Source organism: Fusarium oxysporum, chromosome 3, assembly GCF_000149955.1.
Source record: "Fusarium oxysporum f. sp. lycopersici 4287 chromosome 3, whole genome shotgun sequence".
NCBI classification, from domain to species: domain Eukaryota; kingdom Fungi; phylum Ascomycota; class Sordariomycetes; order Hypocreales; family Nectriaceae; genus Fusarium; species Fusarium oxysporum.
Genome location: NC_030988.1, coordinates 2,835,616 through 2,852,805, shown reverse-complemented (window position 1 = coordinate 2,852,805; position 17,190 = coordinate 2,835,616). Strand labels below are relative to the sequence as shown.

The 17,190-nt window shown below is 47.7% G+C and overlaps 3 protein-coding genes across 3 annotated transcripts; all 3 read left to right on the top strand.

Moving 5' to 3' along the window:
- Positions 1-434: 434 nt before the first annotated feature.
- On the top strand, positions 435-2,747 carry FOXG_06590 (uncharacterized protein; the record flags this gene model as incomplete). The annotated part of the gene is made up of 4 exons (XM_018385286.1): positions 435-553; positions 637-795; positions 852-971; positions 1,022-2,747. The coding sequence occupies 4 exons, from the start codon at positions 435-437 to the stop codon at positions 2,745-2,747; spliced, it is 2,124 nt and encodes a 707-aa protein (XP_018242565.1).
- A 3,867-nt stretch (positions 2,748-6,614) lies between these two features.
- On the top strand, positions 6,615-7,208 carry FOXG_06589 (uncharacterized protein). The gene has a single exon (XM_018385285.1). It carries the CDS (start codon positions 6,828-6,830, stop codon positions 7,134-7,136), a length of 309 nt encoding a protein of 102 aa, XP_018242564.1. The 5' UTR covers positions 6,615-6,827; the 3' UTR covers positions 7,137-7,208.
- A 2,068-nt stretch (positions 7,209-9,276) lies between these two features.
- Positions 9,277-11,245, top strand: FOXG_06588 (uncharacterized protein; the record flags this gene model as incomplete). The annotated part of the gene is made up of 5 exons (XM_018385284.1): positions 9,277-9,469; positions 9,540-10,213; positions 10,267-10,572; positions 10,635-11,018; positions 11,075-11,245. The coding sequence occupies 5 exons, from the start codon at positions 9,277-9,279 to the stop codon at positions 11,243-11,245; spliced, it is 1,728 nt and encodes a 575-aa protein (XP_018242563.1).
- Between the last annotated feature and the right edge of the window lie 5,945 nt (positions 11,246-17,190).

Sequence of the window (17,190 nt, the reverse complement as noted above, 5' to 3'; positions counted from 1 at the left end):
AAACCGGGAGATAATAACCAAAGTCGGCGTCCAGTAGCTTAGATATCAGGTGATGCTAACATTCGCGGTTCAACAGACTAACAAAAACAACAGTCTGTTCGTGACAGATAGTATCAATTTTAAAACCAGTCGACTATTTCAGTTACGAAGCGATGAGCTTAGTGAGCGTTGACACGTGCAGTCCCCAAAACCCCAAAGTGACAAAACCCATGAACGTCTGCCCACTGTTGAAGTTAAGGCAATCAACTTACTAACGTCATCATTTGCGAGTGCTCTTTCTCAAGTTTTATCGTCAGTGCCTCATCAATCATCAAAGTGGAATATTTCGGCATAAAAAGCCATTACCTATTTCACCCGTCTCACCTCCTTCAATCTTTCGGGCTTGAAATTATCTTTACTGAGCTCCATTGAGGTCGGTGAGGTGATAAGACGCTATGGCCCCCAACGAGGAGGAAATTCTCAGCGAAAGCTTCGATCAACATGCTCGGGTCGTCAGAAATGATACCCCTCGTGCGAAGCATATGCACACTGGTGATGTTTCTCTTCAACCCAGGTAAGCCTCAAGAGCCAACAGCCAGGGGTCAATAGCTCAAACTTGGACTGCCACTAACATGTGCCACTTTTTTCGGATCGCAGCCGTTGGTGGTTTCTCTCAACAGCATTTCCCATGATTGCGGGCACTCTAGGCCCTGTTGCTTCGGCGTTTAGTATCTGTTCCCTGGCTGAGCCGTGGCGACAGCAACTGGTTCCTGGGGGAGATATCCAGGACGCTCCTTCAGTCCCTGATCCGCCATGGTATGCCCTGGAAGTATTTCGATCAGTGAAGATCTTCTCTGATGCTCTCTATATAGGCTATCCATCGTCGAGGCCATCCAGCTTCTTGCTGGTATCATCTCAAATCTCTTCCTTCTACTCAACATGGCGAGACGCGTCCGCTTTAACCTGGCCCTGCCTATCACAATAATTGGATGGTACTATAAACAACTCACTATCGATCTGGTTACTGATATAGGACAAACAGGTATGCCTCTTCTCTTTGCCGCACCGTTCTAACCGCCACTGCCTCCAGACCTCTCAAAGCTATTGCGTTCTCTAAAGACGAGCTTATATGGTCTCAATCATTTTACTATGGCATATGGGCAGCCATCCTCTATTTTGTCGACGCTTCACTTCTGACCATCACTTTCTGGGGTGCTTGTACTGGTCACTACCGTAAGGACTTACTACTGACCTCAAGTCAACGCACCTTAATGTTGCAAACCATCTTGCTGCTCATATATCTCCTCCTTGGCGCCTATATATTCTCCGAGATAGAATCCTGGCCCTACCTTGATGCTGTATATTGGACTATCGTCACTTTCTTCACTGTTGGCTTTGGGGACTATTATCCCGTGACCGACCTTGGAAGAGCACTCTTGATCCCACTCGCCCTTGCTGGCATCATATCCCTGGGCCTAGTTATTAGCTCAGTTAGAAACCTAGTCCTTGAACATGGAAGGCGCTGCGTTGGGGCTCGAGTCGATGACAGAATACGAGGAAAGATCATCCGGAAGTTGCTACACAGCAGTGACAGCAAGAGTCTTGAACCCATTCACGAAGAACTCAAGACCCCTCCCACAAGATCAAACGAAGCACGAGAGACCGAGTTCGAGCGCCGCAGAGCTGAATTTGCCCTAATGCGCAAAATTCAGGCGAAATCCTCAATTCGCAGAAGATGGGTAGCTATGGCTTTTTCCACGTTCACATGGCTCGTTCTGTGGCTAGTGGGCGCTTTTGTCTTTCAGAGGGCTGAGAAGGCCTATCAAGACTGGTCATACTTTGATGCACTCTACTTTTGCTTCGAGGCCTGGACGACTATTGGATATGGTGATCTAACTCCAATATCCAATGCAGGTAGGTCGTTCTATGTCTTTTGGTCTCTTTTAGCCCTGCCCACTATGACAGTGCTTATCTCAAATGCGAGTGATACTGTGGTTAGGATCATCCGAGATGGAACCATTTTAGTTGGAAACTTCACGATCCTCCCGAATGATCGAGGCTTTGCCGGAAATTTGAAGAGCTTTATTAGCAAGATAACATTTGGCAAAGTCTTCCCGGGCAATCTTGACTCTGGATCTCCGAAACCGGTGGCATCCTCGAAGGACATTGACCAACGATCAGCTGGGACCACGGCAGAGTTTCATGGACTTTCTCTCCGGAATGATGACAGAGGCTTGCTCGATGTTTCTTTTGGCGGCCAAACGGTTTCACAAATCACTGGCCCACAGAACACTCGGGCTCAATCACTTTTCACCTCCGACGTGCGCCATAACGGCCTTCACGAGCTTGCCACCAGCACCGATTTCCAACTTCTTCTCATCTCCGAGCTCCAAGTCGTCATTGGCCATCTCAAAGAGCCTAAGCCACACCACTACACCTTCGACCAGTGGGTCTGGTACCTCAAACTCATCGGCGAGGATGAACACAGCCCACAGACACATTGCAAGGTAAACCTGGAGAAAACTCGCCACTATCCAAACGAGGACGATTCGGATAGGGTATTTAAATGGTCATGGGTAGGGAATGGTAGCCCTTTGTTAGGTGCCGAGGAAGAGAGCAAATGGATTCTGGGCAGGCTGATGGATAAACTTGAAGAGTCTTTACTAGTCCAGAGGAGATGGCGGTTTGGGAATGGTTCAAGAATTTCGCTTCCGGAGGCACGGCACGTGCAGGACTTGGACAGAGATGGTCTGGTTGATAAGCGGTGATGGTATATGGGTTTTAAATAAAGCATTCACGCAATGTTGATTTGGGGCCTGGAATTCTTCATCTCCTGAGTGCGTGAAGCCCTCCAGTCCGTACCTCGCCCCACATGACCTTGGGAACCCCGGAAGTACGTGAGGGGTACGGAAAGTTTAATCCGTGAAAGATTTCGTGTCAATTCCCCTCAAAACACCACGAATTCATTTTGATGAGAACAATGGAGTCCCCTCCAATTCTTGATGAGATCCCAGTCATCAGTCACTATGATGACAAGAGCTTTCTCGATGAGAGGCACAGTGTCGCAGGGTAGGCATTAGTAATCTAGCTATATGCTTTAAGTAACTCTGCGGGATGGAATACCCCGCACAAGAAATAACTTAAGACAACAATCAACACACATTTGCTGCTGCTTAACACATTTTACTTTAACCCTTTAAGCACGCTCAGTGCGACACATCTCCTTGATGCCTCGGGCCCTCGACATGTGGAGAAATATAAGAATGGCTTACACCAAATTCCGTACTGTAGATCTCCCACATTCGATTCTCATGGTTTTTACAGCCACTAGCCGAGTGCTTTACATGACACCCTCATGACGATGAACCAACCGCGGGTGATAAACACTGTATTCCGCAAGACAGCCGTACGGAAGGGTCGGAGCGTAAGCATCCGAAAACTCAAGGAGATATAGTGCAAATATACTAGCACCACTACACCATACCAAGCCTACAGTACCACCCTCTCACAGTATTTATTCTTGGGCCCTAGAAGACGTTATTCACACCACTCAACCCTACGCCAAGGATAATCATAAGAGCTCCGCTTGAAGTAAAGATGGCTAGGCTGTTACCCTTAAGTAGCATCTCGACAGTTATCTTAGGTATACCAATTGATAAACTCCTAACTCTCGCGTTTATCAATACAAACCAGCGTATATCACCCCTTATAGATGTGCCAACTGCAGGGACTTGCCATCCGTCTGAGGTTGCTACCTTCCGGAGGTGGGCTTCAACTACCATCCAGGACCACCTAATGCATAACCCCACCTAATGCATAACCAAAATTTCGTTCCTCCCATACAAAATCCAAATTTTGATGTCCACAAAAATAGGCCCGATTCTCAATTAATAAATGAGGCTTTGGAGAAAGTTTCTAGAAAATTGCTCAAACTTTACTGTCCGCGTGGTTTTTTGACCTCCCGACCGCTGCGTGTGCGCTGGCAGTGCTTTGTTACGACCATAAAGTCATCACTTTCGTCCTCTGACCTGACACCCACCTCAATCACCGACTCGACCTCCTCATCCACGTCCACCTCAATTTCTGCCTCCTTTGAGTCAGGAAGAGCTTCTCCAGCCGCTATATTCTCCGACAGAGCCATGAATCGTCGGTTCTGGTTTGGTACCGCCTTTCTTTTCTTCCCTCGCCGCAGCTGGGACACCTGCTCCTCGAGACCAGTAATCCGCGCATTCTGAACGGCCACCTTCATCTCTAAAGCTTCCAATCCCTTTGCGATCTTATTGTACTTCTGCCTGGTCGGACGGCTTCGGTGTTTGGCCAAATCCCTCACTTGCCGACTCGTTTTCGGCGTATCATCTGAGTGCAGTTGAGGAGGGCTCGGCGTCTTGAACTCTTCCAGCAGTTTTTCTTTGTCCGGTTGAATTTCAGGATGTGTTAGAGCTTTGTACCGATTCATTGGCCAATTTCCAGTAAACCTACAGCCGGATAAGATAATCTCCTTCCTGATACCCGCCTCCCTGGCTTTCGCGTATGCCCGGATAAAGTTGACTTTGTCAACCGGCGCAGAATCGGTCAAACTAGCCAGCATTTAGAGTTCTTTCCGGTACGCACCTTTGATGACATTAAAAATCCCATTATCTAATGGCTGCAGACCATGGGAACAATGTGCTGGTAAGTAACAGCAGTAGACGTTGTTCAGAAAGCACGTAGCCATCCACTCGTCCTGACTACTCGTTAGCGACCTTATAGCGGGAGACTCTGCGGTGAAAACACCAAAAGACTCACTTGTGTATGGGTTCCATGACCGTCAAGGATAATAAGTCTCGCATCTGATGCATCGCGAGGCTCTGTTTGAGGTAGATAGACATCTTTCAACCACTCGAGAGCTATATGGTTGTCTGTCCAGCCGTTCGGTGATGTGATGTAGTGCCAGTCCGCTATTAATTCGAATTCGTTAAGGAACCACTGTTTCTGCAGCTCTTTTCCTTTAAAGATAATTCCCGGTTTCAAAGCACGGCCAGTTGCGGTGACAGCCTCAATAAACGAAGTCCAGGTGCGCGACTGAACGCCTTTCAACATCGCCTTCTTCTTCGGGCCAGAGCTCCCGATCACGAGGCTGTCCAGGCCTCATGGACAACCAATTAGCTATGCCCTATAAAAGCCTATAGAGTACTTATAGAAGACTTACCGAAACCCGCCATTATACCGCCCTCGTCCACGTTAACTGTGTTCTCAGGCTTGATCCAGCCGTACTCGTTCTCCCTGATATCGAAGTACCAATTGACCGCCTTCGGAGTAAAGCCGTCAAATCTGGCGGCTTCTTGACGTTTTCCAATTTTGGTAGATAGTTTTGGGTGACGTTTGACGAACCTGGTGGTCCAGTGCTTGCCCAAAGGTTTGTTATCGCCTTGTTGTTGAAGGATGGCCTCGACACAGGCGCGGAGTTGGCTGTGCGAGGGAGCATAGCCCAGGGACTCTTGTCGCAGCACCCAACGAATAAGCGTCTCCTCCTGGCTCTTTGGAATACGCTGGTGGGCCTGGATACGTTCATTCCTGCTTGCTTGACCGGAAAGTCGTCTCGAAATGGTCCACTAAGGTACTCCACGTTTCTGGGCCGCCTCATTCTGTGAGAGGCCTCTATCGGTGGTGTCGAATATAGCCTCAGCTACGTCATCTTCGGCATAGTTACGGCGAACCATTACGGAAGGAGTTGCGGCGAGTAAATTAGGTAAAAGTTCGGCTTGAGTGGATGGAGTCGCCTAGGGTACATGAGGTGAAATGCGACAAAATTCAAAGGGCTAGAGAACCAGGCTACAGGGCGGAACGGGAAAAATTCAAGCCGATATGAAAATTTGATGGAAAAAGCAATATAGTGCAGGTCTTCGTTCGCGAGTATCTTCATGCCTGGCCGAATACAATGCAATTGAAAATTTGGATTTTGTATGGGAGAAGCGAAATTTTGGTTATGCATTAGGTGGGGTTATGCGTTAGGTGGTCCTGGATGGTATTATAAATAACACACTAAGAGGTGAGCTTCCAGGAGTGATGCTTACATTCCCAATGTGTGGAAAATTGTTCGTATTAGTGAAGAGGTTGCAACTACTTGAGGAGGGAATTGCTACACGGGCATGACTCTTACACGGGTAGGGAAAGCATTCAGAAATAGATATGGGGTGGAGGGGATGCTGTAGCGTCAGCTGTCATACTATCTGACCTTGACTACAGTATTTTTTATAGCCACCTTTTACTGATCGGGGCTCTACCGGTAGGCGAAACTCCCGTCAGCCATGCCTCATTCTCTATCTTAATTTGTGGAATGATTAACAAAAATGACAAAATTAATACATAACAAGGTAAGACTAAAAATAACTCACCTGTTCTAGACCTCTGTTGGACGACAGTAAAGCCATAATGGAACAGCATGAAAGCGTCGCAGCTGCCTAGTGGTGGTTGCACCTCTCTCGCATCGGCTCTTGGACGGAGAGGCTGAGCCCAAACCAGTCCTCAGCGTTTACGAACGGAGAAGTATCTCTATTAATAGCTCGCAGTGAAAAGGGTGGCATAGCGAGCTGAAAACTAGCTGGTGAGCGAATGTAAAAGACAGAGAAAATGCATGTGGAAGGGGAGTGCAGAGACAGACTATTATAAATACCTAGCCATTACTCCACAATCTTAAACCAATCTTCATCGCAAACTACAGCATCTCAAGAAATACATCACAGAGAAGAAGAGCCACAAACCCAACTTCTAAAAACCTCAAGACAGTCAACAATGCACTTCCCTTATATTCTCCCTTTGTCGCTTTGGGCCCTAGAGTAGCCAATTCCGCCGCTATTGACGATAGCGACATGCTCGATACCCGTGCACCTAAGTGTGAGGCAGGCATCAACCTGATCAGACTCGATCTCAGGCACGGTAAATCATTCACTGGGTTTGGCAAACCAGGCGACTGCAAAAACCTCCCAAAGAATGTCAATGACTTTGATGTCGATTCCCGAGGCACTAAATCGCTTGTGCCGTGCTTTGAGTGCACGGTATACGAGAAATCCGATTGTCAGCCTGGTGACAGCATAACGATTGGAGGCAATAGAGCATTCAAGGCCATGGGCAAAAAGAAGCAGCACTGGAGGAGCTGGAAGTGCGAGTGCAAGGACTAAACGGCAAAGATGAAGAGTATAAGATTGACTCTGGAGGAGACAGTGGCGGCAGAAAGGGGAAGACTAGTAGGGAGACGCTCATTAGGCTAATAACCTTGTATTTAATCTTGTATTTATTCTTCTGGCTTTGTCACTCATTACACTATTCAATCAAGATGAATCATTCATTCAATCCCAGAAATACCTTTTACCGGACATACAGGCTTATGTTACGACCCTAGCGGTTACGTCACGTGAACCCCACTATTTTTTCTCCAATCACAGGGATAGACCCACTATCCTACATTGGACCGACCTTCCAAGGCCTTCGGTCCAACGATAAGGACCGACGACTTTCATTCAACGGTCCTCCAGACCGATGCATAAAACATATCGGTCCAGATGGGACCGACCTCATTACACTGTCGGTCCTCACAGAGACCTCTAGTATATAGAACACGTTCATTTGCACTTTCATAGATTCTAGCCCACCAGCTATCAATAAAACTTCTTTACATTGATCAAGCCTAACACCCATTGAATCTACCATTAAGAGACGTGACACTTCGACAAGCTCAGTTACACGCCCTACGCAATCTGCCAACAATAAACCTAGCACGGCTTAGTTTATCCACAGTTGGAAACCAACTGTCACAGCTTAGACTTAAAGTATCGGTGTCCTATAGCTATAGGTATAGCCTTTCTACTAAGGACTAATTTATTACGGCCTCAGAAGAGAAAGCAAGGCCCGCTTATATTGATGGCTCTCCCAACCACCTAAGATTGAACCTCAGCCACCCACAGGCTCAACACAACTCAAGCCACAGGCTTCTTAGTAAAACATTATATATCATGGAAATCGGGCTTGGGTTTTAGTGAATGTTGAGTCTGTGTTATTAGGGAGCATAGAAGGTTCAGTGCCAAAAAAAGCACATTTAGGCTCTACTGTCTCTGTGAAACTTATAAAAGCCAAGATGAAAGTATCTTTAGTTATTGAATTATCTCCTCTTACGGGTGCAATGCTTTTAGGATGCCTTATTCGTGGTTTAGAACTCTTCGTGCTAATAGCTTGGTGTTAATTACTACATGCTGGTATGACGATAATGCAGCTTATCATGTATGTTACCAGTATTGTCCACTCGCTTATCAAATACGCTAAAATATCAATACCGACATTTCGAGAACACGTCGCGGTTTCCCCAGTTTTATAATATATCAAAGAGCCCATCCTAAAATATATTTAATACAATTTCAAAAACCGCCTGTTGATCAAAATGGCAGAAGCTCCAACCTCGCACAGGCCAGGCCGGGAATCGGGGGAGCATCGGAGACGGCATTTCGTGGTCGTGGCGCGTCAAATAACGGACAGTTCGACACCGACATCCATTGCACGAGGACGAGGTTGTACTAAATTCACGGCCCCCTCAAGTAGAGTTATTAGCCCTCCATTGCCGTAGAGTAGCCAAATTTACGCAACATGAGTCGGCGTCTCACACTTCCCGCCTCCACAAGACAACCCCTTACCGTACTGTCGGGTGCCGCTAAGGCGGAGTATCCGGGTACATACAAATAAATCTCCTCTGAATGAAAGTTTGGATTGCTAAGAACACCTCTTTCCGCTAGATACATATTTTCACGGCCCTCGTAAGTCTTACTCGTCAGAATATTCTAGTTTTGGTTGTAGTCAATATGACGTAAGTATGGTGTGTCGTTTCAGAAAGGTTCAATACGATAAATGGTTATAAGTTGGGTGGAGGTTGGTCAGCCACCAAAGGCAATAAAGCTACCTGGGATCGGCACCCAGGGCCCGTCGGCAGTCGCGGTACCCTGCCCTCTCAGTCGTCCTGGCAAGACTTCACTATTTTCATCGGACGTCCACAACCTTCCGTTGGTTTTGTCCGCGTTAAACCTTAACTGTCTCCGCATTTTAAAGTGATTCGGCAGTCTCGGTTCTTGCCGTTTCTTTCTCTGGTTTCAGGCCAGATCCTCCGCCTCGATGGTTTCAATTTCCGGTTTTAAGGGTCTCTCCACCGTCTAAATCGCCCAACTCATCATCGCTCCAGTGGTGCTAAATCGTCCATAGGACGTAGATTAGACAGCTCGCGCAAGAGTCTTCGCTATGGTCCTGACTGCTTTTCTTTCACAAACGGCAACCATCATCATGCTCTGGCGTCTCCCAGTCGCCCTCGCGCATGGTGGTGGTGGCTGCGAGAACGACGAGATTCATGGGATCGATAAGCCCAAGGACAATCCTGAGTATTCCCTTAACTATTTCGTCCATCCCGACTATGTAGACGTCATCTATAGTCACATCGCGTTCATGGTTATCGCCTGGGTCTTCGTGCTGCCAGTCGGTAAGTTTCGAATCGTTGCGCATAGGCAACTATCTGGCTTATGGCTAATGTGTGCGGGTATCTCTTGCAGCCGTGATGCTATCTTTGGCGCGATCCGGATACGCAATTGCGCTCCACCTCGCCTTCATGGTCACCAATGCCCTCGGTCTCCTCCTGGGCATCATATACAACGCTCAAACCCCAGATCTGTATCCGAACAATGCCCACCACAAGGTTGGCTGGATCGTGACATGGGTAGTTTCAGCACAGGTGCTCGTGAGCGCAGTAGGATGGAGCACTGGAAGATTTCAAGGTACCGTAAGCCGAACTCACGGCAACTGCCAAGGTTTTATTCCAGTGTCGACCGAGGCGATGGACGAGTACCAATGTTGCACGCGTGGTGACCATAACAGCCATGAACGACTCTCCTGTTCTCACCGGTTGTGGGACGACAGCGGCCAAGTTACTGATCCCAACACAGAGTCGCTGCGAAGCAACACTGTATTGACCAATGACGGAGTAGATGACGCCCCAATCTGCAATCGACACCAAGAAGCTGAAGACGGCGACGATGACGCTGACCTAGAGGCCATGGCCTTGTCCCCTAATAGCGGGAAAAGTATTATTGCAATCCAGACTGCGAATATCGATACTTCTCGAATTTGGCGGTACCTCTACATTGGCTACCACGTGGTCGATCGCATCATTCTTCCGTTCGGATTCATTGCGCTCGCTACTGGCATCGCCACCTTCAGTCGATTCTTCGTCAGTCATACCATGTCTCAATAGGATTATGTTTGGAACTAATATCGAAGCAGGAAGGCAACGCCATCTTCGGAGGCCTAGCGCATTGGATCAAAGGAGGTACTTTCTTTTGGCTTGGCCTATTTACATTGGGCCGTTGGTCTGGCAGCTTCGGTGAGCTTGGATGGGCTTGGAATGTGCGTCCCAAGCGATCCTTGCAGACATGGTGCCCATCCGCCGAATTTGTCGAGAGCGCCCTCATCTTCTTCTATGGCTCCACGAATATCTTCCTCGAGCATCTCAGCGGCTGGGGAGGCCGTTGGACTACCCAGGACATGGAGCATATCTCCATCACGGTCTTGTTCATTGGTGGGGGGCTGGTACGTTTCTGCTTGGCCTAGACGCTGGCGGTGCTGAGAGCTCATACACGATGTCTGAACAGTGCGGCATGCTCGTTGAATCGAGTCGAATTCGGGATTTGCTCAACACGACCGTAGACGCTGATAAGTCTGAGCACCAGTACTCAGACGAGGAAGGAGAGCAATTGCAACCTTCGCCGACATGCGGGTTCTCCTTGAATCCCATCCCGGCGTTGGTGATATTGCTGCTAGGAATCATAATGAGTTCGCATGCTCAGTCGAGCACGACATCAAGCATAGTCCACAAACAATGGGGTAGCCTCCTACTTGGGGCATCTCTTGCGAGAGGCTTCACTTACGTGCTCATGTTCCTCAAACCTCCGAATTCGGTTGTCCCGTGTCGCCCCCCAACCGAACTCCTGGCATCATTTGGTTTGATTGCCGGAGGTATTATCTTCATGGCAAGTGTAAGTCATCCGTTTTCTCAGCACGATCGTTGCGGTACGAGACTGACTTGGTCCAGGCTGATGACATTGTTCAAGGGATGATCCACTACGAACTGGATGCCATGTTCATGTACACCGTCACCATGGGACTTGTGGGATTTCTGACGGCCTGGGAGGTCATTGTTCTTGCCATCAAGGGATGGGCTGTTCGCCGAGAACGACAGGCTGTATCACAACAGGCTCTGTAATCCTTCGAAGGAGTGAAAGGGTTGTTGCTGCCTCAGACTGCGGTCAAGGCACACTTGGTAGGACAGTAGGGCGCTGACCGCCGCAGCCTATTTTTAGATAAGCCTTTATGAACTGGACGCCGGTATTTTAACAACTACATACAAGAGATGCAAATTGCACACGAGCATCCTTCTACAACAGTTCCCTGCCACTTACGGCTGTCCAACCGGGACCACTGTACCAGTGCTGACTTCAATTCAAGTAAGTCAAGTTTGGGGGTCCAACTTGATTACTTGAAATAAAATCGTCCATGGACTTACTTAACTTGAATTGAATTGATATACTTGAAATGAAAGTTCTGACCTGAGGCTCCAATGAAGCTATTAGTCCTCTTACGCCTCCCCTCCCTCCCAACCCACCAAGTCCCCACCAAAGCTAACCACCTCGCCCACAGTGATAGCTTGATGGCGTAGCCAGTTTCGTAGACACTGCATCTCCTCTATTATCTCGGGGCTTATGCTGTGCCTTTGCGAGCTTACCGTTAACTTGGTGACACTGAACGTCCGCTCAGGGTCAACAGACATGGCAGGAATTGCCAGGATGTCGAGGGCAAACTTGCTCAGACGTGGGTATTCTTCTTGACGATCCTTCCACCACAGGACGGGGTTCAAGTACTCTCGCCGCACTGGCCCTTGCCTCATGTAAACGCCAAGCTCGCCTTCTTCCTCCATCATGCACCGATCGCAGCTCTGCATCCACTGGTCAAATTGACTGGGCTCGTCTTGCCGCATCGTTTTTCCTGTCACCGTCCTCGATGTCTCGGGCTGCTCCTCACGTGGATAGCGCTGTTCAAAGAATTCCCGGACACTGTTTTTAGCGTCTTGTAGCCACACTAGTTGCTCGTCGCTGGTCCAGTTCGCCTCAAGCCAAGACACGTTCCAGCGTGGGTGAAGAATAACGGCTGCCGGATAAAGTGGCGATTGGCCTAGTAGGCTGTAATACTCATCGAGCTTTGACCAAAAGTTCTTGATAGAGATCTGAACGCATCGTCGGTGATCATCATCAAGATTCTCATCTTGCAAAACTACATCAGTGTATTCCTTTCGGGCGTGCTGTGGCAAGTGTTTCTCTCGTCCGCGGCCCTGCTAAATTCGTTGGGTGCTAAATCCTGAGAAACCGTTAGTCAAAGAAGCTTGAAGAGAACAAAGACGAATTAGGGAGTCATACTTCTAGTTGCCGAAACCCTGAAATTTCTCAGCTCACTGATGCAACTATCAGGGGACGAGAATACCAGGTTTTGTTCTTCGAAGAAACTGAGCAAGCACTCCATTCCAATCATTACTTCCCACAAGGCGCCGTGGCGTCCTTCTTTGGCCCAACCCTGGCACCTCATGGTGATCCCATGGAGCGGTTTGAGTAGACTCTGTATCTCCGCTAACAGAAGCCAGTCCTGGGTGAAAGCTGATCTTGGACAGGCACCCGTTGTCGGGGCTCTGACGTCTTCCTTTCGAGATATGCAATGAAATTGTCAATGCGCTCTTGCTTTCAAATGGCACGCTGGATCATCAGAAAGGTTGAATTCCATCTGGTTTCATTATTTTGCATCAGCTCGAGGTCGATGGCAGCTCGCTCCTCTTCAAAGAGTTGATAGCCGTCTTCGTCGTTCTGGTCACAAGCCAGAGATTTCATCAACTCTCTCCGTTGCGGGGAAGCCCTGACGAATCGGACGTCGTTACCCGGCTACGTATCACAAGGGTCATCTTCTACCCACAGCAGCGATAATAACTCCGAATCCGATGAGGTTTCTGAAGTCCAATCGTCTCGAGGGCTATACCATTCGATTCCTTTCGATCAGGAGATTCGATTGATGTCAACGCCGCCTCCACACGTCAACTGGATCGAAATGAACACGCCACAGCTGAATTTGCGGAAGATCCGTCAGTACGAGGAATATGTGGCCCTCAGGATCGAATGCTCAGTGGCCTCAGGCACGCCCCTGACTCCCTCAGTGTCACATACTAAAGAGAAGGTGCGAAAGACACACTCAACTCTCGCTTTAAATGGCATTACAGCGACTTAGGAGATGCGCCTGCTTAAGGAGAAGAACCTTAGACGCTCTGCCCGGGATCAGGGGACAACGATTATAGCAAATTACGGGCCAATTACTGTCTATGATGCCAGACTTCGCGTCGCAAAGGATCAGCATAACCGACTGGCCGGTCAGGCAGCAGAGGAATCGCGCCTCCACAATAAGGAAGTAAAAGACGAAGTCATCTATCTACGACGATGGATTGCAGCAGTCAGGAAGCGATTGAGAATAAGTCTAAAGCTATTACGGGTTGCTGACCTTCATAGAAGCCAGCCGAGCTATTCTCAGAAGAAGAAGCTATTTACAGCGGGTGATTTCTATATAAAGTCACAACACCAAGAGTTTCTGAAGTCAACCGCGTTGCTAGGCTTAAGATACCGGCTTCACCGTGAGCTTGACGATAAAATGAAGCAATCCAAAGAGAGAGCAAAGCAGGCAGTGGAATCAGGAAGTCAGGAAGTCATTAAGGTCTTCAGATTTCACTGGAATCCCCCATTCCTTCTTCCATTTGACTATAACTTCAATATCGTGAAGGAGGCACTGGAATTCCTCGTTGCAGATGAGGAAAAACGCCGCTCCAATCGGAAGAAGATGTCGTTAGAAGGTGACGGCTTGGAAATCGTTGAAGATGACGAGGAATTAATTGATGAAGAAGATGATGACTCCGAAAATGATGTAATAGTCGTTGGGGGAAGTATTGAAGTCGATCAGGGCGAATTCGTTGTCCCAAGGGATGAAGAAAATACCGAATAGTTGTGATAGTTGCTTGGTGTTGTTGCGATATGCATTTTTGGTGATGGTTGCAAATGGAGGGGTTGGTCCGGTCACAATCATGTAGTTAACAGTGAAAAAAGAGGTACTTTGTAATTTGGTGGGGCACAAATATGAATTCAAGGTAGCTTTTTTCCCCTAGTCAACCGACCCTTTCCCCGGTCAACGCAACCCCCGTGCTATAGGCACCGTCACTGGTGTGACTGACTAAAAGCTAAGGGGTGGCCGGTCTCTAGGCCCTACCCAAGTAGTCGCGCCACCCCTGCCGCGTTCCTGGGTTCCATTGGTGTAATCAACTGGGGTACCACACTCAATTGATTACCCTATGCGTGGGACTCTGAACAGCCTCGACACTCACAGGGCTGTCGCATAGGAAAATCCATAAAATCTAGTACCTCAAGTAAATCAAGTTTGAAGCATTATGAACTTGCTTACTTGAAATAAACTGGGTCATCGACTTACTTGACTTACTTGAAATACTTGAATTGATACTTGAATTAAGGTCAGCGCTGGCGATACAGGAGATACAGTTGCACTATGTTTCAATGGTTGCCAAGTGTCATGATACAGGACTGATTTATCGGTTGTGTCATGTTACATCATGTGGCTTCACCTTCCACGACAACTGACTCTCCGCACCTGAAGAGGAATAGTTCAAACGCCCCTAAATTGCGGCTGACGGTCATCAAAGACTCAATATTATAACACTGGCGCTTTAGAGTTTTAAGTGAGGACTAGTCTAGACCTAGTATCAGAACATGCTCGCTTCTGTCCTAAATCTTAATTCCACCCCTGTCGCTAGCCTATCCAGTACAATTCGGCAGCGGCTATTGCCGTCTACCATATAATATGACAACTCGTACAACACATGGACTGGACGCAATGAAAATACCGATCGAATAAGACTGCTTGGGTAATGATGACATTACATACCGAAATCAACCAGTCGCTTCAGAAATATATACACCACAGTTCGCCTTGCATTTCCGTCTCAATTTGAACGGCAAGATCATTTAGCTGTGCCTACCTACAAACAGTTGGAAACTGAAGTAACCTACAACATCATCCTTTCAATCGATCACTTCTTCTACACTCCCAAAATGGCAGAAACCGGTGTTGCGCATAAAGTTATTTCTGTTATTCTCCGTCTTAGTAAACTTGCCTCCGCTATAATTGTTCTAGGAATTCTCTCGCATTTCTGTTACCTTATCGGCGTCGCGGAGGCGGATATCGATGGACGGATCATCTATGCCATCGTCGTCGCGTGTCTCAGTATTATCTACTCCTTCTTTTTTTATCCGCCATTTAAGAACATGTTCTTGGGCTTTCCCTTTGACTTTGTATTGTTTGTGATGTGGCTCGTGACGTACTGCTTGCTTCAAACGGTATGGTGCTCCGTCCCATTCTTATATCATCCCTATTAAAGATCATCTACTAATCATCCGCAACAATCACTTTTCATAGAGAACGGGTAGTTACACTTGCTCTGCACGTTGGTATTACGACTACTGGGGCTACTATTGGGGTCGTTTCTGGCGAGTCGGGCCCATTGGGACAGTTACTATCAACAGGGCGGGTTGCGGGTCGTGGAAGACGGTCCTGGCCTTCTCATTTATCGCATGGTTCCTCCATCTTCTGAGTGGCATTCTTGTGGGTCGTTTTCGCGTATTCGTTCCTGTTTTAAAACGACTCGAAAGCTCTAACGCAGCAAAATTTAGGGGATATATGCAGTGAAGTAAATAGTGCAAAATACCGTATACGATATTTTTCAGCGCCACACTGCACTGGATTGTTTAGGAATTCGGTGCTCTGCACGGCATACGGTATTCCACTATATTTAAGTAATATCGTATCGTAATATCATATCGCACGGCATGCGAAGAGCCGCATGGCCTCAGCATGAAACTAACCAAATCGAGTAAGGCTGAGCTTCAAGATCGTCCCGCGGACCGTAACAAGATGAAGCTATTCAGAGCCAACATATAAGATTATACTATTGCCAGATAACGAGAACGATCGGGAAAACGTTTTCCTAGATCTCGCTCGCGTATATTAAGGGTTTACTTAATCTACATAGTTGACCAATTTAACGTCACTCCTATTGCTTAGGTGTGAGAATGAAGTAGATCTAGAGGTCAAAAGAAAACTCCACAGATCCAAGCATTGTGAGTTTGAATTGCTTGCATACTATCTATTGCTCGTAATATCAGGTATAATGTTAGAAGACCCCTGCTGCTCACCTTCTCCAATGATAGCTGTATCTAAGACAAGCTCAACATCGTCAACCCAAGCCAAGTTGTGAGTCTTCGACCAGGACTTTATGCATTCAATTGCCTCAATTATATCAATCCCTAACCTGTTCCTGCGATCTTGGAGGGTGATTTTTGTATCGGAGAAGAGACGTTCTGGCTCAGCAGACATCGCAGGAATTGACAAAAGATCGAGCGCCATTTTGGAAAGGTTTGGATAGAGCGTTTGTTGTGTATCCTCAAGCCACCACCTTCGTACATCCTTGACTTTGATTCTTGGGGCTGATATATAGTTCTGATACTCGTCGAATAGGGTAGGAAGCTCGGGATCCTCATGTTCGTCTTCCCATGCCAGAAACGAGTTCTTCGCTAGTGGCTTTTCAACCAAGGACTGGGCTGACGACTCCGCTGACTTGGCGACTGGTGCGTAACGAGACTTCCAGAGATCTTCTACGGCAGTCTTATTGCTCTCAATCCACTCAGGATGTTCCTCCCAGGCGGTGTCGAAGTAGTGCCACTTTCGATGAGGGCTGAGGACAATAGCTTCAACATAAGCAGATGACCGCTCTGTAAGAGTGTAATATGCGTCGAGTTTCGCCCATCCAGCATCAATACAAGGCGCCATAAAAGCGTCATCTGCGTACTCGATTCGTGCAGCCTCAAATTTGCTAAGCAGGAAGTCCATTATAGGTAGCGTTCGATCGATTGCATGCGCGTGACCTTCTGCAGCCTTGGTGGCATCGGTGAATGATTTGAGTAAGTTGCAAATTTTTTTCAGCTCAGCCCAGTCTTGTTCGGAAACTAGAGACTATCAGTGTTATCCTCTCAATTGGGTATATAGCATACGCAAATCAAG

Coding starts and splice junctions, on each gene's coding strand:
- FOXG_06589 (XM_018385285.1), top strand. CDS start 6,828: ATGCTCGATACCCGTGCACCTAAGTGTGAGGCAGGCATCAACCTGATC.